This window comes from Cherax quadricarinatus, chromosome 3 (assembly GCF_038502225.1).
Source record: "Cherax quadricarinatus isolate ZL_2023a chromosome 3, ASM3850222v1, whole genome shotgun sequence".
Taxonomy (NCBI): Eukaryota; Metazoa; Arthropoda; class Malacostraca; order Decapoda; family Parastacidae; genus Cherax; species Cherax quadricarinatus.
The window spans coordinates 55,713,223-55,735,959 of record NC_091294.1 but is presented as its reverse complement, the minus strand read 5'-3'; the positions used below and the strand labels follow the sequence as shown (position 1 = coordinate 55,735,959).

The 22,737-nt window shown below is 40.8% G+C and overlaps 1 protein-coding gene across 2 annotated transcripts in view; it reads left to right on the top strand.

Annotated features, from left to right (window-relative positions):
• The window catches only part of LOC128694295 (histone-lysine N-methyltransferase 2B-like), a 124,895-nt gene that overhangs the window by 46,046 nt on the left and 56,112 nt on the right, over positions 1 to 22,737 (top strand). Inside the window, exon 5 of one of the 2 annotated variants that reach the window (XM_070091871.1) lies at positions 9,069 to 9,181. The exons of the other annotated variant lie outside the window; for it this stretch is intronic. Coding sequence (XP_069947972.1) covers positions 9,069 to 9,181 — 113 coding nt within the window. The remainder of the gene's footprint in view (positions 1 to 9,068; positions 9,182 to 22,737) is intronic. 2 annotated transcript variants of the gene reach the window in all.

Genomic DNA, 22,737 nt, shown 5'->3' with positions numbered 1-22,737 from the left:
TACTATTGTTCCATAATATATACAGTGGACCCCCGCATAGCGACCTTAATCCGTGCAAGAGGGCTGGCTGTTATGCGAAATGTTCGGTATGCGAATGAATTTTCCCCATAAGAAATAATGGAAATCAAATTAATCTGTGCAAGACACCCAAAAGTATGAAAAAAAAAATTTTACCACATGAAATATACATTTTCCTACACACAAAGAGAAGGATACATGCACAATAGTAGAGTAGTACATGCACAATATATATTGTGCATGTACTACTCTACTAAATGAAGAATAAATGACACTTACCTTTATTGAAGATGCAGCAATGACTGATGAGACACTGTGTCCTGGGAGTGCCTTTTCCTCCTGAGTACTGTAGGTCCTGTTTGGTATTTTCTTCCAGAACAGGCCTTATCACACTGTGTATGCCACTACGATTCTTAAATCTCTCAAACCAACCTTTGCTGGCTCTAAATTCACCAATATGAGCACTAGTTCCAGGCATTTTTCCCTGTTCACCTGGGTGTTAGTCGATTGGTGTGGGTTGCATCCTGGGAGACAAGATTAAGGACCCCAATGGAAATAAGTTAGACAGTCTTCGATGACACTGACTTTTTTGGGTTATCCTGGGTGGCAAATCCTCTGGGGTTAATTGTTTCTTGGTATTCTCAATAAGCCACACCAACAACGGTGCTACAGCAGCAGCAGCAGCAGCTGACAGTGCTACAGCAGCGGCAGCAGCTGACAGTGCTACAGCAGCAGCAGACGATGCTACAGCAGCAGCAGACGATGCTACAGCAGCAGCAGACGATGCTACAGCAGCAGCAGACGATGCTACAGCAGCAGCAGCAGCAGACGATGCTACAGCAGCAGCAGACGATGCTACAGCAGCAGCAGCAGACGATGCTACAGCAGCAGCAGACGATGCTACAGCAGCAGCAGACGATGCTACAGCAGCAGCAGCAGCAGACGATGCTACAGCAGCAGCAGCAGCTGACGTTGGTACAGCAGCAACAGACGATGCTACAGCAGCAACAGACGATGCTACAGCAGCAACAGACGATGCTACAGCAGCAGCAGACGATGCTACAGCAGCAGCAGACGATGCTACAGCAGCAGCAGCAGCAGCAGACGATGCTACAGCAGCAGCAGCAGCAGACGATGCTACAGCAGCAGCAGCAGCTGACGGTGGTACAGCAGCAACAGACGATGCTACAGCAGCAACAGACGATGCTACAGCAGCAACAGACGATGCTACAGCAGCAGCAGACGATGCTACAGCAGCAGCAGACGATGCTACAGCAGCAGCAGACGATGCTACAGCAGCAACAGACGGTACTACAGCAGCAGCAGCAGCTGACGGTGGTACAGCAGCAGCAGCTGACAGTGCAGCAGCAGCTGACAGTGCAGCAGCAGCTGACGGTGGTACAGCAGCAGCAGCAGCTGTACCACCAATAGTAGCGATGGTTGATTGGGGTTTATTATACAACCTGGCCAGCTCGGAGACACGCACTCCACTTTCATACTTATCAATGATCTTTTTCTTCATCTCCATAGTAATTCTCACCCTTATTGCTGTAGGGTTGGCACTAGAAGCTTTCTTGGGGCCCATGGTCACTTATTTTCCAGAAAAAATCACCAAAAACACTGTAATAATACGAAATGTTCCGATTGTATGCTTGGATGTTACCGCGGAGGCTGGCTGGTAAACAATGCCACCGGCGGAACATGTGAGTGTGGCTCAGGCCGCACATTGGACGCGTCTCGGACGAAGGGCGGTGAGCGGGTTTTTGGGCGGTATGCGAGGCAAAATTTTTGCGATCAAAGCGTCCGGTATGCGGATTGTACGGTATGCGATTCGTCCGGTATGCGGGGGTCCACTGTATATAGATGTACAGTCACTAAACACGTTCCTAGAACTGCTGCAGCTTGTGGAACTCTTTGAAACATGGGTATATGCAGAGGGGCACTTCACACTCCTCACACATAAACGAGTGTCTCTACGTGTTTGTGGTCGTTTTGTGGTATGCATACATACATAACACCTCTTCTGAGCATTTTTCTTGGCAGTAGTAGGAGGCAGTTGTATGGGGTAGTGATCACCAGGCCTGAAACGAGATGACGTGTGTGGGCGCTGGTCTATTGCAGGAGTTGCTCCTTGGTACTTTGCAATTATTTGTCTGATTACTGACAGGCAAAATTCACCATATTTTGGTGTTTTGTTGGTCTTCAACTTGTATATGTTATAAGCATTTAGCATAGAGATATCAAAAAGATGGAAAAAAAGTTTTATATACCACTTATAACTCTTGCGTACACAGTCTGCAAACCCAATCTGCATGTCACGTTTGTCCACTAAGCGCATATTGAGGTTGTAGTCCATGACAGCTGCAGGCTTTAGAATGGGTTCATTGGTCTCTGTTGTCCCTGCCACTGGGTACCATTTCGTTTCTGTGAACTGATGTCAACAATGTGACATCACGTTTGTCATGCCACCGAAATGCCATAATGTCATTGGCAGCAAAGGCTTGCACCTCACCTCTGCGAGTGCCAGCGTCGAACCTTGGCATATGTTTACGATTACGACACACTGTGCCACACACGTCTGTCAAGTTCACTCGCAAGAAATCACTGAGTAAGGGGCTTATGTACCAGTTATCAGTAAATAACATATGCCCCTTATCAAGATATGGTTCCATCATTGTTTGAACCACATCACCAGAGATACCCAATAACTTCATGGTATCTCTCAAAGTATTACTCCCAGTGTACACAGTGATATCCAAAACTAGACCACTTCTGCAATCACACAGTACAAATAGCTTTATACCAAAGCGTTTCCTCTTGCTTGGTATATATTGCTTGAATGAGAGTCTTCCTTTGAATAAAATCAAAGACTCATCAATAACAAGCTTCCTGAAGGGATAAAAATACATGCAACACTTTTGTTTCAGGTACATAAACACATTTCTGATCTTATATAACCTGTCGCTTCTGTCAGGCCTGGTTTTGTCTGAAAAGTGTAACATACGTAACAGTATCAGGAAACGATTGACACCTATAATGTCACTAAAACCTGGAGTTGAAATCAGGCGTTCTGTTGCCCAGTATGTGGTGACAGTGTGCTTATACACATGTGGCATAAGCATTATTGTGGCAAAAAACAGGTACATCTCTGCCACAGTTGTCTCCTTCCACTTGTGTAGCCATGATTTTGGTGAGAGAATTGTATTTGCCATGGTGTAATCACAGTATGTGTTTGTTTCCCTGACAATGATGTCCATCAGGGGTTCATCGAAGAATAACTCAAAGCAGTCCAGTTCACTGGCATTGTTCCCAAGTGGACAAGATGGCTTTATTCCACTTTGTGTTTCATCAAAGTCATGGGGACTGGGAACAAACTCGTCACCGTCCTGCCAATCGCAGATGCGGTCTGCTGGTGGGGTCTGGATATTGTACCGTGGTTGTGGTTGTGCAGGTTGTGGTGGTGCAGGTTGTGGGAGTGTGGGGTAGGGTGAGGCTGGTTGTTGTGCAGAGTCAGCAGCGTGGGTAGTAGCGTGGCCCAGTGATGGTGCCACTTGGGCCGCGCCACCCTCACTATCACCACCACTGCCTGCTCGATCACTCACATCATTCATACCCATCGTTACAATTTCATCATCTTCACTATCAGGTCGTGGTGTAGGGCCATGGGATGTGCTCCCAGAGTTTCTCCTTCCCCTTGGAACAACATATGAAACACTACCAGACCGCATGCTACGTCGTACATACTGCCGCTTCACTGGGGAATATTCACTCTCACTGTCACTAGAACTGCTTTCAATGACCTTGAAATCACTATCACTATCACTGCTATCATCTGGGTGTTGTACACAACCAAATAGTTTCCTCTTTCGTCCTGGTACAGGTGAACGTGAACGTGAACAAGCCGGCCCAGCACCAGAGGTGGAAGGTTGTGGGTCATCTGGGTTTTCATCACTAATTACGTTATCCTGGGCACTTTTTTCGGTTACACTCACTTCAAAACCCTGGAATTCACTGTCACTGACATTTTCATCACTGTTAGAGCTATCACTTGGGAACAAAAGACCTCCAATCCGCCGAGGAGTGAGGAACTTCTTACCGAGAGGCATGATGAAAATGGACTAACAACATGGCGTTCCCACAATGCACAGCTGGGTCCCAGATTTTTTCACAGGGTGCACACCGACCACTAAGACCCATTCTCTCTCATGTAGGCCTACCAGGCCTTTCCCGCTTGATTTGAAGCCGCTAGAATTTGTGCGTATAAATACGTCAGAAACATTGGCTCGTAAGACGTATTTATACGTCGGAAACAGTCAAAGGGTTAAACTGTCCAAACATAGATATACGTTTGCTCACCTAGTGCTCCAAACGTAGATCAGCATTTTATTTTTCATTCCTTCAAAATTGGGGCAATAGGCCTGACTTGCCTAGACACAAGAGAATGGGTCTTAACCCTTTCAGGGTCCAAAGGCCAAATTTCAAAGTGTGCACCAGTGTCCAAGAATTTTCAAAAAAATAATTTTGTTATTTTTTCTTATGAAATGGTAGAGAATCTTTTTCTGAAGGTAATAAAACAAAAAGTACGAAATTTGATGGAAAATTGACGAAATTATGCTCTCTCGAATTTTGATGTTTCAGCGGTATTTACGCATTGGCAATTTTGCCAACTTTGACTCCCATTTTAGGCCAGTTATATTATTCCAGTCGACCAAATTCTTAGCTATTTCACTAGTATTACTTCTATTCTATTGATTGAGCACAAGAAATCGCCAAGTCAACTGTTTAAACTACAAAATAAAGTGATCGGAAATTGGTAATTTGGCCAATTTAATGCAAAGTTCAAAATATTCCAATTTCAAAATAGGGTCCAGAATAAACAATGCAGGCATTCCTGGGACTAAACTAACATTTCCTCTGTTCATTAGTTACTTTTTTTATTCACATAATGAATATTTATTCAAACCAAAAAAAATAGAAGATTTACTGTTATGCAATACAGTGGACCCCCGGTTAACGATTTTAATCCGTGCAAGAGGGGTAATTGTTATGCGAAATAATCGTTATGTGAATGAATTTTCCCCATAAGAAATAATGGAAATAAAATTAATCCGTGCAAGACACCCAAAAGTATGAAAAAAAAATTTTTACCACATGAAATATACATTTTCCCACACACAAAGAGAAGGATACATGCACAATAGTAGAGTAGTACATGCACAGTATATATTGTGCATGTACTAGTCTACTAAATGAAGAATAAATGACACTTACCTTTATTGAAGATGCAGCAATGACTGATGAGACACTGTGTCCTGGGAGTGCCTTTTCCTCCTGAGTACTGTAGGTCCTGTTTGGCATTTTCTTCCAGAACAGGCCTTATCACACTGTGTATGCCACTACGATTCTTAAATCTCTCAAACCAACCTTTGCTGGCTTTAAATTCACCAATATGAGCACTAGTTCCAGGCATTTTTCCCTGTTCACCTGGGTGTTAGTCGACTTGTGTGGGTTGCATCCTGGGAGACAAGATTAAGGACCCCAATGGAAATAAGTTAGACAGTCTTCGATGACACTGACTTTTTTGGGTTATCCTGGGTGGCAAATCCTCTGGGGTTAATTGTTTCTTGGTATTCTCAATAAGCCACACCAACAACGGTGCTACAGCAGCAGCAGCAGCTGACAGTGCAGCAGCAGCAGCAGCTGTACCACCAATAGTAGCGATGGTTGATTGGGGTTTATTATACAACCTGGCCAGCTCGGAGACATGCACTCCACTTTCATACTTATCAATGATCTTTTTCTTCATCTCTATTGTAATTCTCACCCTTATCTCTCTCTCCAGGTATTGCTGTAGGGTTGGCATTAGAAGCTTTCTTGGGGCCCATGGTCACTTATTTTCCAGAAAAAGCACCGAAAACACTGTAATAATACGAAATATTCCGATTGTATGCTTGGATGTTACCGCGGAGGCTGGCTGGTAAACAATGCCACCGGCGGAACATGTGAGCGTGGCTCAGGCCGCACATTGGACGCGTCTCGGACGAAAATCGGTAAGCGGGTTTTTAAGCGGTATGTGAGGCAAAATTTTTGCAATTAAAGTAAGCGGTATGCGAAATAATCGCTATGTGATGCCATCGTTATGCGGGGGTCCACTGTACTGTAATAATTGTATAAATAATATCACCACATTTGTGAACGTATATTAGACCCACCAGCTGGCGTGTATTAGACGTGTGGGATCATTTGTTTACTCTTGAACATCAGCAAAAATTTAACGTTTCTGCTATTTTGAGCTCAGTCTCAACCCATTTCCATTACTAAAACCAGTCAGTCAAAATCATCTCTGTTTCTGTAATATATCTTCCATTCTATCAAATGAGACCAAGAAATCGCAAATACAACTATAAAAAACACAAGAAAAACACTGCAAAGTCGCTGTTTTAATCTCTCACGCACTGTGTTGCAGGATTTGTTTTATGTGGTGCGCACATACCACATAGGTGTATTCTCTCATATCTAGGCCCAAATTTACTGCTCACAGCTTATCAGAGTGAGCTGAGCTCATGGCGTAGATCTACGGTTTGGACCCTGAACGTAAAGCCGTTGATCTACAGCACGGACCCTCAAAGGGTTAACACTTGGTGTGTGAAGTATTAAAAAAATATGGGACCACTTAGTACCTTGTGGGAGCACCAGTTCAATTGAGCGCCAGCTAGAGCAAATAGCGTGGCAAACACCGGTGATTTGCTGATGTCAGGTCGCATTAGCACTCCCCTTTTAAGAGGAAAGTAAAAATAGGTTAAATAAATACATGAGTGGGTGTGAGTTGGACCTGACTAGCTTGTGCTACTAGGTCTGATGTCATGCTGCTTCGTTCAGTGGATGTGACCTGACTAGGTGGGTCATTGGTCTAATCCTGGGGGTGACATGGACCTGCCTTGCAAGGCCCAGTAGGCCTGCTGCAGTGTTCCTTCTTTCTTTGCTCTTATGTATTCAGCAGGCTGGCTGGCTCTGTCTCTGTCTATATCTCTGTTTATCTCTGTCTGTCTCTCACATGTACACATAAGTACAGTTATTATATATAGTGTAAATTACCTAGGATAACCCAAAAATTCCAGACAAAGTGCTATACTGTGCTTGTAGATATAAGACATAACCATGATGCAATATGCAGTTTTACTTCCTCAGGAATCAGGGAGCAACTCATAAACCAACAGTTTTACAATGAGCCAGAGACAGATAAGCAGAGCTAGACAGATACAGACATGTTTGTGTGTAACAGTGAAAACAAAGCGAGGGTTCCTGGAGCAGTGCGCATTCATCAAGTGTCACTGGGCTGTCAACAATTTACTGACACTTGTTATAACACCATTCTTCAAGGAGTTTCATATATATTTCAGACACACACAGATAGACAGAAAGACAGATGAGCAGAGCTAGACACACAGATAGATAGACATATGTAACATTGAAAGCAAATAAGGATTCCCTGAGTGCACATTCATCAAGTGTCACTGTCTGTCAACAGTTTACTGACACTTGTCATAACACCATGCTTCAAGGTATACTCCAGCATGTCTAAAACATTGCTGGGACCTATAAATACTTTGTATATATTTCTAGACAATAGTAAATGTCCCAGGCAGTTGAAAATGTTCACCTGTCAGTGTGATTGTGACTATTTGAGTACTATTTCAGTACCTAATATTAGTGTCAGAACAAAGATTGGCTTTGAAATCACAAGAACTATTATAAATTGTAATTATTTGAACATAAAAAATATATAAATTAAAATAAAAACAAAGAAAAAGGGTATATCGACAACATTTCTGCAAGCGGCAGGAGTCTATGTTGCCGTCAGGTGAGCATTCAGCACAAACTTCACGGGCTTATATCTCGGTAAGTACTGACCCAAAATAAAAAAATTTTACTTCGCTCTCTCCCCCCCCCTTTTTTTTTCTAAATCAGAGCGCTAGACGAGTGAACGTAGATCTACATTTGGACAGTTTAAAGGTTAAAAACCCTTCATTAGAAAGAGCAGATTCTTAACTACAAGATATCTGTTTTCTGGTTAGGTGTTTTGCCCTTGAAGAGAGAAAACAGGCTTTAAAATAAGGTGATTTTTGGCTTGTACAACATTATAATGAAAACCAGGCAATTTTCAGTTATTGTTATAGAGTAACAACAGTTAGAACTTCGTGTTTCGGTGTCCTTATACAATTTTCAGTGGCAATTTTAGAAATTGTTATCTGAATTGATAGGGACTGATATTTATTTTGTAAATTAAGCTTAAATTTGTCAAAAAAGTGTTGTGACAGATGGCAGATTTTGACGTTGCATGGTGCCTGTGCCACTATGACTTCTTAAAAAATTGGTAACCCCATTGCCTAGGGACCACACCTGGTACCCATACAATAACAGCCACAGGTGGTGGACCACTTTCTCACAGGATCCCAAGCCTCTCACTGGGCTTCTTTGCCACAGGATCTCAAGCCTGAATTTGGGCTTGTTTCTGGTTCCCAAACCAGAGCTGTTGCTTAATTCATGGCAACAGAAAATTTTTCAACAATGCTGGACATGGTTGCTGGCAACAGGCAGTATTGTTGTCCCATTGATGGTGCTGATGAAAAATTTTCTGTTGCCATGAATTAAGTAACAGCTTTGGCTTGGGAACCAGAAAGAAGCCCAAATTCAGGTTTGGGATCCTGTTGAAAAAAGAAAAAAACTAATTTAAGGCTTGGAATCTTGTGGCAAAGAAACCTGAGTCGAGGCTTGGGAACCTGTGAGAAAGTGGTCCACCACTCATAGCTGTTAATGTATGAGACGCAGCAAAAAAGCGATGGGGTTACCAATTTTTTAAGAATTGGTATTGCCACCCCGAGCCAACACAGTATTTATGTTTTGTTGAAAATTAGAAATGTCAAAATCTGCTATCACAGTTGTCACGACACTTTTCTGACAAATTTAAGCTTAACCCTTTTACTGTCAGTCCCATAATATTTTGGCTTGCAAGCCAGTGTTGGTCCTGTAATATTACGCCTTAATTCTAGCGGCTTCCAGTCTTGTGGAAGAAAGCTGATGGGCCTGCATATGAGAGAATGGGTCTGAGTGATCTGTGTGTGCAGTATAAAAAAAAATCCAGCAGCACGCAGTGCATAATAAGGTAAATAAAACTTCGATTGTGTTTTTGGTTTAACCTTTAAACGGTCCACACGCATACAGTAGAACCTCTGCTTACAAGCGCATCCACGTGCGAGTTTTTCCAAATATGAGCAGTTGATGGGTCGATTTTTTGCTTCCATACGCCAGCGAAATTTCCATAAGCAAGCAGACCTCAAGGGAGGTTCCTTGATGCTGGTGAGGGGCTCTTGTTCTTGATCTAGGGAATTGGATCTCATTTGTTTGTTGGACTATCTCATTGAAACTTGGGCAGTATATGATGGAAAGATGATTCTTAACATACACCAAAAATGAAAGAAATCAGAGCATAAATAATGGAGTTCACTATTCAGCAATTAGCCACCCCTTAGAGGTATTTTTGTGTGGTATTTATTGTTGTATTCTTGTTTTTTGGTCTCATTTGATAGAATGGAAGATATATTACAGAAATAGATATGATTTTGATTGCTTTCACGACGAAAAGTACCTCGAAATTGAGCTCAGCGTAGGAGAATTGTTCGATTGTTTTGGCTATGTTCAAGAGTAAACAAATGACTTCACTGTCCATTCTAATATGTAGTCGTGAATGAGTTGACGTTATTTATACAATTACAGTGGACCCCCGGTTTGCGATGGCATCGGTATCCGATAAATACGGTATTCGATACATTTTAACACGAAAATTTTGCCTCGGTTCCCATTAAAAAAAAAACGCCATACGCGATTCGTCCAAGACGTGTCCACATGTGGCCTGAACTGCCCCGTGCGTGCCAGTGTTTACAAGCCAGCCAGTGTGCTCACATCTAAGGATACATTCTGTACATTCCATATTATCAGTGTTTTTGGTGCTTGTTTCTGCAAAATAAGTCACCATGGGCCCCAAGAAAGCTTCTAGTGCCAACCCTGGGGTAAAAAGGGTGAGAATTAGTATGGAAATTAAGAAAGATTTTGAAGGGTTTGAGGCTAACCCTGAGAAGCCTATGCCAGTTGTGGAATCCATTGTGCCTACTTCAAAAATTAAGGAAATGTGTGCACAGTGGGTTGAACTGCAAACCTTTATGGATGAAAATCACCCTAACACAGCTATTGCAAGCCATGCTGGTGACTATTACAATGACAGTGTTGTGGCCCATTTTAGACAAACCGTAAAGGAACGGGAGGTACAGAGCTCTATGGACAGATTTGTTGTGTGACAGAGGAGAGTGACTCTCAAGCTGGTCCTAGTGGCAATAAAAGAAGGGAAGTAACCCCGGAAAAGGACTTGCTACCTCAAGTCCTAATGGAAGGGGATTCCCCTTCTAAACAATAAGTTCGACACTCTCCCCTCCTCCCATCCCATCAATCATCACCAGATCTTCATTAAAGGTAAGTGTCATGTATTCTATTGTTAGTAGAGTACTACAAACTGTGCATGTCTTCTTCAGTTTGTGTGCATTAAACTTAATATTTCATGTGTTAAAATTTTTTTTTTTTCCATACTTTTGGGTGTCTTGCACGGATTAATTTGATTTCCATTATTTCTTATGGGGAAAATTGATTTGCTTTTCAATAATTTTGGTTTACAATGAGCTCTCAGGAATGGATTAATATTGCAAACTGGGAGTCCACTGTATTGCAGTAAGGCAGTAGTCTGCATAACAGTAAATCTTATATTTTTTGTGTGAATAAAAATTACAAATTATTTCTTCTTCTTTCTTTCAACACACCGGCCGTATCCCACCGAGGCAGGGTGGAGCTAAAGGAAAAACGAAATTTTCTCCTTTTACATTTAGTAATATATACAGGAGAAGAGGTTACTAGCCCCTTGCTCCCAGCATTTGAGTCGCCTCTTACAACATGCGTGGCTTACGGAGGAAGAATTCTGTTTGACTTCCCCATGGAGGTAAGAGGAAATAAACAAGAACAAGAACTAGAAAGAAAATAGAAGAAAACCCAGAGGGGTGTGTGTATATATATGCTTGTGAACATCTAAATGGTATACAGTACCGACAGATTGTTAGGTAAGACACATATGCAACAGTTAGGCAACTTTATTCCGAAACGTTTCGCCTACACAGTAGGCTTCTTCAGTCGAATACAGAAAGTAGGCAGGAACAGTAGAGATGTGAAGACGATGTAATCAGTCCATCACCCTTCACATCTCTACTGTTCCTGCCTACTTTCTGTATTCGACTGAAGAAGCCTACTGTGTAGGCGAAACGTTTCGGAATAAAGTTGCCTAACTGTTGCATATGTGTCTTACCTAACAACCTGTCGGTATTGTATACTATTTTGATGTTCATCTTGTCAGACACTGCAACACGTGGCATCTTGGTACAGAAAACACCTTGGACAACCTTTTCAAGTGAGAATTGTTGGATCTGAGAGGGACATGAACTCTGTGGCTACATTCTCACTACTACTACTAGTCTGCACCTCTCCTTCCGACAGTATTTAAGTCTCTGCACTGTCGCTTGATCTTCAGATAGTTCCTGACTATGGAACTGAACTTCTCCAGGCTGAGGGACTGACAACCTCAAATTCTTCGACTTCAAGGGTGATGGACTGATTACATCGTCTTCACATCTCTACTGTTCCTGCCTACTTTCTGTATTCGACTGAAGAAGCCTACTGTGTAGGCGAAACGTTTCGGAATAAAGTTGCCTAACTGTTGCATATGTGTCTTACCTAACATATATATGCTTGTACATGTATGTGTAGTGTGACCTAAGTGCAAGTAGAAGTAGCAAGACATACCTGAAATTTTGCATGTTTATGAGACAGACAAAAGACACCAGCAATCCTACCATCATGTAACATCAATTACAGGCTTTCATTGTACACTCACTTGGCAGGACGGTAGTACCTCCCTGGGCAGTTGCTGTTTACCAACCTACTACCTAGGTACAGATTATTTATATTGTAATAATAATATGTATAATAATAATACATATAATAATAGTATAATAATATAATAATAATAATAAAGTTGAAAGTGAACATAGAAAAGAATAAGGTGATGAGGGTATCAAATGATTTAGATAAAGAAAAATTGGATATCAAATTGGGGAGGAGGAGTATGGAAGGAGTGAATGTTTTCAGATATTTGGGAGTTGACATGTCAGCGGATGTATTTATGAAGGATGAGGTTAATCATAGAATTGATGAAAGAAAAAAGGTGAGTGGTGCAATGAGGTATATGTGGAGACAAAAAATGTTAAACATGGATGCAAAGAAAGGAATGTATGAAAGTATAGTAGCACCAACACTCTTATATGGGTGTGAAGCTTGGGTTGGAAATGCTGCAGCGAGGAGGCGGTTGGAGGCAGTGGAGATGTCCTGTCTAAGGGCAATGTGTGGTGTGAATATTATGCAGAAAATTAGGAGTGTGGAAATTAGGAGAAGGTGTGGTGTTAGTAAAAGTATTAGTCAGAGGGGTTGTTGAGGTGGTTTGGTCATTTAGAGAGAATGGATCAAAGTAGAATGACAGGGAGAGCATATAAATCTGTAGGGGAGGGAAGGCGGGGTAGGAGTCGTCCTTGAAAAGGTTGGAGGGGGGTAAAGGAGGTTTTGTGGGTGAAGGGCTTGGACTTCCAGCAAGTGTGCGTGAGCATGTTAGATAGGACTGAATGGAGACGAATGGTATTTGGGACCTGAAGATCTGTTGGAGTGTGAGCAGGGTAATATTTAGTGAAGGGCTTCAGGGAAACTGGTTATTTTTATATAGCTGGACTTGAGTCCTGGAAATGGTAAGTACACTGCCTGCACTTTAAAGGAGGGATTTAGGATATTGGCAGTTTGGAAGGATATGTTGTGTATACAGTGGACCCCCGCATAACGATGGCATCACATAGCGATTATTTCGCATACCGCTTACTTTAATTGCAAAAATTTTGCCTCGCATACCGCTTAAAAACCCGCTTACCGATTTTCGTCCGAGACGCTTCCAATGTGCGGCCTGAGCCACGCTCACATGTTCCGCCGGTGGCATTGTTTACCAGCCAGCCTCCGCAATAACATCCAAGCATACAATCGGAATATTTCGTATTATTACAGTGTTTTCGGTGCTGTTTCTGGAAAATAAGTGACCATGGGCCCCAAGAAAGCTTCTAGTGCCAACCCTGTGGTAAAAAGGGTGAGAATTAGTATGGAAATTAAGAAAGATTTTGAAGGGTTTGGGGCTAACCCTGAGAAGCCTATGCCAGTTGTGGAATCCATTGTGCCTACTTCAAAAATTAAGGAAATGTGTGCACAGTGGGTTGAACTGCAAACCTTTATGGATGAAAATCACCCTGACACAGCTGTTGCAAGCCGTGCTGGTGACTATTTCAATGACAATGTTGTGGCCCATTTTAGACAAATCGTAAAGGAACGGGAGGTACAGAGCTCTATGGACAGATTTGTTGTGCGACAGAGGTCCAGTGACTCTCAAGCTGGTCCTAGTGGCATTAAAAGAAGAAGGGAAGTAACCCCAGAAAAGGACTTGCTACCTCAAGTCCTAATGGAAGGGGATTCCCCTTCTAAACAGTAAGAAGATAATGCTCTCCCCTCCTCCCATCCCATCAATCATCACCAGATCTTCAATAAAAGTAAGTGTCATGTAAGTGTGCATGCCTTTTTCAGTTTGTGTGTATTAAAATTAACATTTCATGTGGTAAAAAAATTTTTTTTTCATACTTTTGGGTGTCTTGCACGGATTAATTTTATTTCCATTATTTCTTATGGGGAAAATTCATTCACATAACGATTATTTCGCATAACGATTACCCCTCTTGCACGGATTAAAATCGTTAACCGGGGGTCCACTGTATATGTATATGCTTCTAAACTGTTGTATTCTGAGCGCCTCTGCAAAAACAGTGATTATGTATGAGTGAGGTGAAAGTGTTGAATGATGAAAGTATTTTCTTTTTGGGGATTTTCTTTCTTATTTTGGGTCACCCTGCCTTGGTGTGAAATGGCCGACTTGTTGAAAAAAAAAAATTAATAATAATAATAAGATAATACATATAATATTAATACATGTATAATAATGTACTGCATAATAATTATAATAATAGATGGCTTCAAAAGGCCATCACTAGATGGCAGTGTTTATCACAAAGAGGGAGCAGTTGTGGCCGCCTCCACCTGTTACATAATGACATATTTTATTCATTCTAGAGTATATATCAGGGTTCTGTGTTATTTATATTGTTTGTTATGTCATATTTGAACTGTGATAGATAAATAAGCCGTAGAGTTGATGATAGCAAAATATTCAAGGAGTATTTTGTCCTGTCTCCAGACAAACACTCGTCGGCTGCCACCGTCACATATATAGCGACATATTGTATTCATTCTAGAGTATATATCAGGTTTCTGTGTTACTTATATTGTTTGTTGTCATATTAGATGAACTCTGATATATAAGTAAGCTGTAGAATTGATGATAACAAAATATTCAAGAAGTATGTATTTTGTTCTGTCTCCAGACAAACTCTCCTCCACCGCTGACACCGCCCGTACACTATGTTGTTTACATAGTTTATTATGTCATATTAGATGAATTGTGATAGATAAATAAGCCGTAGAGTTGATATTAGCGAAATTATTGAAGTACAGAATTCTACTGGAACAGATTAATTGTATGAGGAAAATTGACTCTGCAAATGAGCAACTCCAGTTGTGAGCAAGGTCTTGGAACGGATTAGACTCTCAAGTAGAGGTTCCACTGTATATACGTTCTCGTGCGCAGCGCCCCAAACGTATATACACATTTCATTTTTCATTGATTCAAAATTGGCACGATAGGCCTGAGTCACCTAGACATGAGAGAAGGGGTGTGTGCACTCACTGTGCACCGTATGAAAAAAAATCGGGCACGCCTGGGTACCACATGGTAGGTCCAGTTACATTCAGCTCCATCTTGGGTCAGCATCATGGCACATCCTCGTGATTCACTCGCGCCTCATCGTATTAACACACTGCTATTCGAGGAAAGTGATATAGATCATGAGTTTAGTGGATTTGACACCAATGGGGCAAGTAATATTCAATGAATTAGTGAAATTGTCGATGACAATCCAGATGACCCACAGTCCATTACCTCTGGGGTAGCCATACCTGATCGTGGCCCAAGCACCTCTGGGGTAGCCAGTGTGGCCACAGCAGACCCTAGGCCAAGCACTTCTGGGGTGGCCAGGGTGGCCACACAAGACCCTGGGCCAAGTACCTCTGGAATGGCGAGTGTTAGCCATAGGCAACTTCGCAAGAGGAAACTATGATTTTCCTGGTGTTTTAGTGATAGTGAAAGTGATGTAAGTGACGATGAGATTGATTTTATGCCATTCGAGGATTCGTCTAGCGATAGTGAAGTTCATTACTAACCAGTGAAGCATACTTTTAGGCGTCATCATATACGTTCAGGCAGTTTGCCATATGCAATCCCCAAGGGTCATGGCAGGTCACGATCCAAAACCCCGGCCACTGATAGTGAAAGTGATCATGAAGGCGAGTATGCGGGGATGGAGGAAGTAGTGGTGGGTGGCACAGTGCCTGGACCACATGGCACGGTGGGTGAACAGACAAAGGACCACCCGACATCCCCTCAACCATGTGCTGCCTCCACTCCTGTCCCTCCTCCTGCTCCCCCTCGCCCCATGCCACAGGTCCACCCTGCACCATGTGATCGTGAATGGAACTGGACACAAAGTATATTCGTGCCACAGCCTTGGGATTTTGATGCGAGTGGAAGTGGTATCCAGCCAGAATGTCCCCTAACGAATGAGTTAACTATTTCCAGTTGTACTCTGACAAGCCTATAATGAACTTGATAGTGACCCAGACAAACAATTATTACTGATCTGTCATGGACAACACAGCAGAGGTTGGAGAATTGTCACGGCTGCACAGGTGGAAAGGCACAACAGTGGCTGAAATGTATTTATTCCTTGCCACTGTCATGCTTATGCCACATATCTATAAAAACAATATACGTAATTACTGGTCCACAGACCACTTCATCAGTACTCCAGTTTTCTGTGACCTCTTTCCATGCAACAGATTCACTCTGTTGCTATGAATGTTTCACTTCTCAGACAGAAATACGCCAAACAGAAATGACCTTCTATACAAAATCCGGGAAGTGTTTATGTATTTGAAGCAGAAATTCAGTGCATACTTTTATCCCTTCAAGAACATTGTTGTTGAGTCCTTGATTCTGTTCAAGGGACGCCTCTCATTTTAGCAATATATACCAAGCAAACGTAATCACTTTGGTATAAAACTTTTTGTTATGTGTGACTGTGAGAGTGGTCTTGTGTTGGATGTTATTGTATACACCGGGAGAAACACACTCGATGATGACAGACCGATGTTGGGCATTTCCGGTGATGTTATTCACAGGATGATGGAGCCATACCTTGGCAAGGGCCATACATTGTACACAGACAACTGGTATACAAGCCCTATGCTCGCTGATTTCCTACGTGTGAACAATACTGATATATGTGGAGCAGTGAGAAGGAACAGGAAACATATGCCAAGGCTCAGTGGAGGCAGTGTTGAAGGTGAAGTGCAAGTGCTTCATGCTAATGACATCATGGCACTGACATGGCATGACAAACGGGACGTGACATTGCTGTCAACCATCCACAGAAACGAGATGGTGCAAACAGACAGACGGAACAGGCTCAACAATGAGCCTGTTGTAAAACCAGCTGCTGTCATGAACTATATGTACAATATGCGACTAGTTGACAAGTGTGACACGATGATAGGGTTTGTTGACTGTGTACGTAGGAGTCACAAGTGGTATATAAAACTGTTTTTTCACCTTGTAGACATTGCAGTGCTCAATGCATTCAATATGTACGAAATAAAGACTGGAAAACAACGTTTTACAGAATTCTCCTTGAATATTGTCAAACAGATAGCAAGAAAGTATGGTACCACACCTGTACCTGCCCCTCAACAGTGACTTGTCCCACAACCACAGCCAGTGGGGAAAGTGCCAGACTGAATCACTCCTGTCACTATTTGGTACCAATACCACCTACCCCAAAGAAGAAGAATGCCCAGAAAAAGTGTGTTGTGTGTGCTACCACCAAAAAACGACCCGAACAGCAGAAGGACACATAATTCATTTGTCACCAGTGTGGGGTGGCACTCTGTATGAATCCATGCTTCATGGAGTATCATACAATCGTGGAATTCTAGAAACATAAGTGGGACATGTAAATAGTATTTGTATATAGTTGTAGATAATAGAATGTGATTCAGCCAGGTATGCAAAATCACCTGTTAGTGTGTACATGTGTGTTTATGATCATAATTTCATTTATAATATTGGTGCACAAACAACAATTGGCATTGAAATCAACAGATTTACTATAAAACATAATTATCATATCATGAAAACCAAGAAAATGAAAAAATGGAAGAAAACTGCAAATATGTGGAATTCCTGCAAGTGGTAGTGCTCCATGTTGCCGTCAGGTGGTCACCAAGTGCCAACTTCGCGGCCTCATATCTCAGTAAGTACTGACCCTAGATTTTTTTTTTTTGGTTCTAAAACACTTAAAAATGTGCTTTTTTTCTATAAAAAAAGCGTTTTTTTTTTTTTTTTTTTTAATCAGCGCGCTACGCAGGTGAACATATGTATATGTTTGGACCGTTTAAGGGCTAAAACACCAGCTTTACAGTATATTTTTGTATGGTATTTATAGTTGTAATCTCTCTTTCTTGGTATCATTTGATAGAACGGAAGATATTTTACAGAAATAGAGATGATTTTGAATAGTTTACAGACTAAAAGTACCTTGAAATTGAGCTCAAATTAGCAGAGATGTTCGATTTTTGCCGATGTTCAAGAGTAAACAAATCACGTCACGCAACTAATACATGTCAACTGGTGGGTCTAATATGCTTTCACAAATGTGCTGATAATATTTATACCATTTCTACAATAATGCAGCAGTCTGCTTAACAGTAAATCTTCTATTGTTCATGTGAATAAAAGTTCAAAAATAGAAAGCAAGCGAAATATAAGAGGGGCCTGGAGACATTACTAATGAACGGAGAAAATGTTATTTTAGTGCTAGGAATGTTTGTATTGTTAATTCTGAACCCTATTTTGAAATTGGCCTTACTTGAATTGTGTTTGAAATTGGCCAAATTACCAATTTCTGAAATCATTAAATGGGCAGTTTCTTGTACTCACTCAATAGAACAAATAGTGGCAGTAGTTGGAACAAGTAGGCTCCTTACATCTAAGAAGTATTTTGCCCCTTGTAGTATACCCACAAACAGCCCTCACTCTCCCTCACTACCCACCCCATCATAAACACCCCCACAATACCACCACCCACCCTCTCTCTCCTGTGAATGTCATTGTAAGCCTACAACACCACCTCTGGGATGACTTCACAACCTACAATAGCAAGAATATATATGCTATCTGGCTGTTGTCCCAGTAGTTACTGCAGTGTTTGTTGGTATACTACAAGGGACAAAATACTTCTTAGATGTAAGGAGCCTACTTGTTCCAACCACTGCCACACAGATTGCATTCCAGAAGAAGAATTTTGTTGCAGCCAGGTTGAAAATTTCAGAAAACTGAAGGATATCCATAATCCTGTGGTATATGTGGACATAAGCCTGGAGCTACAGGAGGAAGGTTCAGAAGTACCTCACGGACTCCTGTCCAAAGATCAAGACTGCCCTCATGGGCTGTGTTGTAAAGTCGCAGCTAAGATAATCCATCACAGGGAAGCGCTTCATGAGCTCCTCAAATCATTAGATAACCTTCAAGCTATTGTAGAAGGCCAGTGCAAGCCTACATCAAGTAACATAAGCTGCTTAGCTGATGGTGAGGAAACAGCTCTTAGCTTGTCAATGAAGTTAGGAATCCTTAACCTGTAAATAGCTTGTCAATAAAACTAGGGATCCTTAACCTAACCTTGTCAAACCCTGTGTAAAAAAAAAAAAAAAAAAAAGAGAGAGGAGAGAGAGGGAGAAGGAGTAGTAGTAGTAGTAAGATCAATGCTCTCAATACTCCAATCCAAAGCAGTGAGATAAAACCAAGAAAAGTGTTTGAAAAGTATGAGAACGTTAAATCAGTAAATAAGCAAGGAGTCCAGAATGGAAACACTAGAGAGTAGTCTTACAAGTGTTTTCACCCAGGGAGTCTATTGTTATACAGTAGACTGTCCGATTACGTGGTTGTTACATTCGTGAAAACAGCATGTAATAAAAAAAAATGTGTAAACTGAAAAACATAAGGGGAAAATGGGGTTATGTTAATTACCCCTTTCAGGGTCCAGAGGCTAAATTTCAAAGTGTGCAACAGTGTCCCAAGAATTTTCAAAAAATAATTTTGTTATTTTTTCTCATGAAATGATAGAGAATCTCTTTCTGAAGGTAATAAAACAATAAGTACGAAATTTGATGGAAAATTGACGAAATTATGCTCTTGTAAATTTTGATGTGTCAGCGATATTTACGCATCGGCGATTTTGCCGAATTTGACTCCCATTTTAGGCCAATTACATTATTCCAGTCGACAAAATTCTTAGCTATTTCACTAGTATTACTTCTATTCTATCGATTGAGCACAAGAATTCGCCAAGTCAGCTGTTTCAACCACAAAATAAAGTGATTGGAAATTGGTAATTTGGCCAATTTAATGCAAAGTTCAAAATATTCCAATTTCAAAATAGGGTCCAGAATAAACAATGCAGGCATTCCTGACACTAAACTAACATTTCCTCTGTTCATTAGTTACATTTTCAGGCTTTACTAATGAATTCCATTTTGATTTTTTATTCACATAATGAATTTTTATTCAAACCAAAAAATAGAAGATTTACAGTTATGCAATATTGTAATAATTGTATAAATAATATCACCACATTTGTGAATGTATATTAGACCCACCAGCTGGCGTGTATTAGACGTGTGAGGTCATTTGTTTACTTTTGAACATCGGCAAAAATTTAACATTTCTGCTACTTTGAGCTCGATTTCAAGCCATTTCCAGTACTAAAACCAATCAAAATCATCTCTTTTTCTGTAACATATTTTCCATTATATCAAATGAGACCAAGAAATCACAAATACAGCTATAAAAAAGATACGAAAAAACACTGCAAAGTTGCTTTTTTAATCAAAAATTACCGTCTCAGTTTTTTTTTCTCTCATTGTGCACTGTGTGCTGCAGGATTTGTTTTATGTGGTGCACACATACCACACACATGTATTCTCTCATATCTAGGCCAAAATTTACCGCTCACAGCTTAGAGTGAGCTGAGCTCATGACGTAGATCTACGGTTTGGACCCTCAACGTAAAGCTGTAGATGTACAGCACGGACCCTCAAAGGGTTAGACAACCCCCCAGAATGGCCAACCAAATTTTTTTATAGGTCTTTAAATGGTATAAAAAATGATAATGTAATTGTATGTGGAGGCAATGATGTGTTATATTTAATAAAACACTACTTGTAGCTTTAAATTCTGTTTGCTGATACATGTCAGTGATTTTGATAGGAGTGGAGGGGGATGATGTGGCCCTACTGGGCTGAGGTGGAAGGTTGTGGATTGTTAGGCAAGGTGAATGGTTGAGGCTCTTGCACTGAATTCAGAAATATTGATGCTTGAACAACTAGTTTGACCTCCAAAGAACTGGTAAGATGCTTTATCTACACCTTTCAAAGCATGAGGAGTCTTGAAGTGGTAAATAACCATGGGCTTACACTTAAAATTGCCTGATGCATTACTGCACAGTAGCAAGCTGAAGTAATTTTTTTTGCTGCCTTGAATCCCAGTACACTTTTCTCTTGGCGACTAATGCAAGATCTTGCTGGCATTTTCCAATAAGACTTGTCTCATCAGCATTAAACACTAACTGTGGCTCGAAGCCCCCTCAGAAATAATTTCTTTTAACTCAGCAGAAACCTTTTTACCAGAAAAGTAACTCAGCAGAAATCTTTTCACTAGAAAACTTAATATTATGTAACCAGCCATGCAGCTTGAACTTCGAAATAATTTCCAGCAAGTTGGCAGGAAAATTCTCTCCTGCTGTGTAGTTATCAGAGGCATTCTTACCACTGAACTTTGTTATCAAGTTTATTGAACACACTAAACCAGGGTCCATCACATAGTTCTGTATCATGAGCTCAGCTCACTCAGATAAGCTGTGAGCAGTAAATTTTGGCCCAGATATGAGAGAGTGAGTCTGTGCGGTGAGTGTGCACTCTATAAAAAAAAAAATCCTGCCCCATGTGGTGCATGATGGGAACAAACAAAACTGTGATTGTTTATAGTTTAAAAAGCAACTCTGTATTTTCTTAGTTTTTATGGCTGTTTCTTGTTATTATTCGATAGAAAGGAAGACATGTTGCTGAAGTGGAGATGATTTTGATTTGTCTCAGGACTTAAAGTAGTTTGAAATTGAACTTAAAAATGTAGTGGAAACATTAAATTTTTGCCAATATTCCAGAGGACAGGTAAGACTCCCCCCCCCCCCCCTACAACCCCAAGTTTATTTTTATGGGGTTTTAATAGGCCTGATTCAGTTATTGTGATGCTGTAAACCATGACCAATCTTTCCTGGTTATATTTTTTTTTATCCCTGAAATAGAGTAAATCTACTTTTTGTGTGAATAAGAATTCAAAATGGAAAACAAGTGTAACACAGGAGAGGCCTGGGAACATGAATAATGAACAGAAGAAATGTTTTTGTGCCAGGAATGTCTAGAGTGTTGATTATGGATTCATTTTTAACCCTTAATTTAGGGTCCCTGCCGTGGCTCTACGGCTTTACATTGAGGGTCCAAAGCGTAGATCTACGCCATGAGCTCAGCTCACTCTGATAAGCTGTGAGCGGTAAATTTGGGCCTAGATATGAGAGAATACATCTATGTGGTATGTGTGCACCACATAAAACAAATCCTGCAGCACACAGTGCATAATAAGAAAAAAAACTGAGACCATAATTTTTGATTAAAATAGCAACTTTGCAATGTTTTTCATATGTTTTTTATAGTTGTATTTGCGATTTCTTTATCTCAATTGATAGAATGGAAGATATATTACAGAAATAGAGATGATTTTGATTGGTTTTAACACTGAAAATGGCTTGAAACTGAGCTCAAAGTAGTGGAAATGTTAAATTTTTGCCGATGTTCAGGAGTAAACATATGACCTCACAGGTCTAATACACGCCAGCTGGTGGGTCTAATATACGTTCAAAAATGTGTTGATATTATTTATACAATTATTACAATATTGCATGACAGTAAATCTTCTATTTTTTGGTTTGAATAAAAATTCATTATGTGAATTAACCCTTTGACTGTCGCGGCCGTATATATACGTCTTACGAGGTACCGTGTTTGACGTATATATACTCATAAATTCTAGCGGCTTCAAATCAAGCAGGAGAAAGCTGGTAGGCCCACATGTGAGAGAATGGGTCTGTGTGGTCAGTGTGCACCATATAAAAAAAATCCTGGAGCACGCAGTGCATAATGAGAAAAAAAAACTCGACCGTTTTTTTTTTAATTAAAATGCCGACTTTGTGGTCTATTTTCGTATAGTAT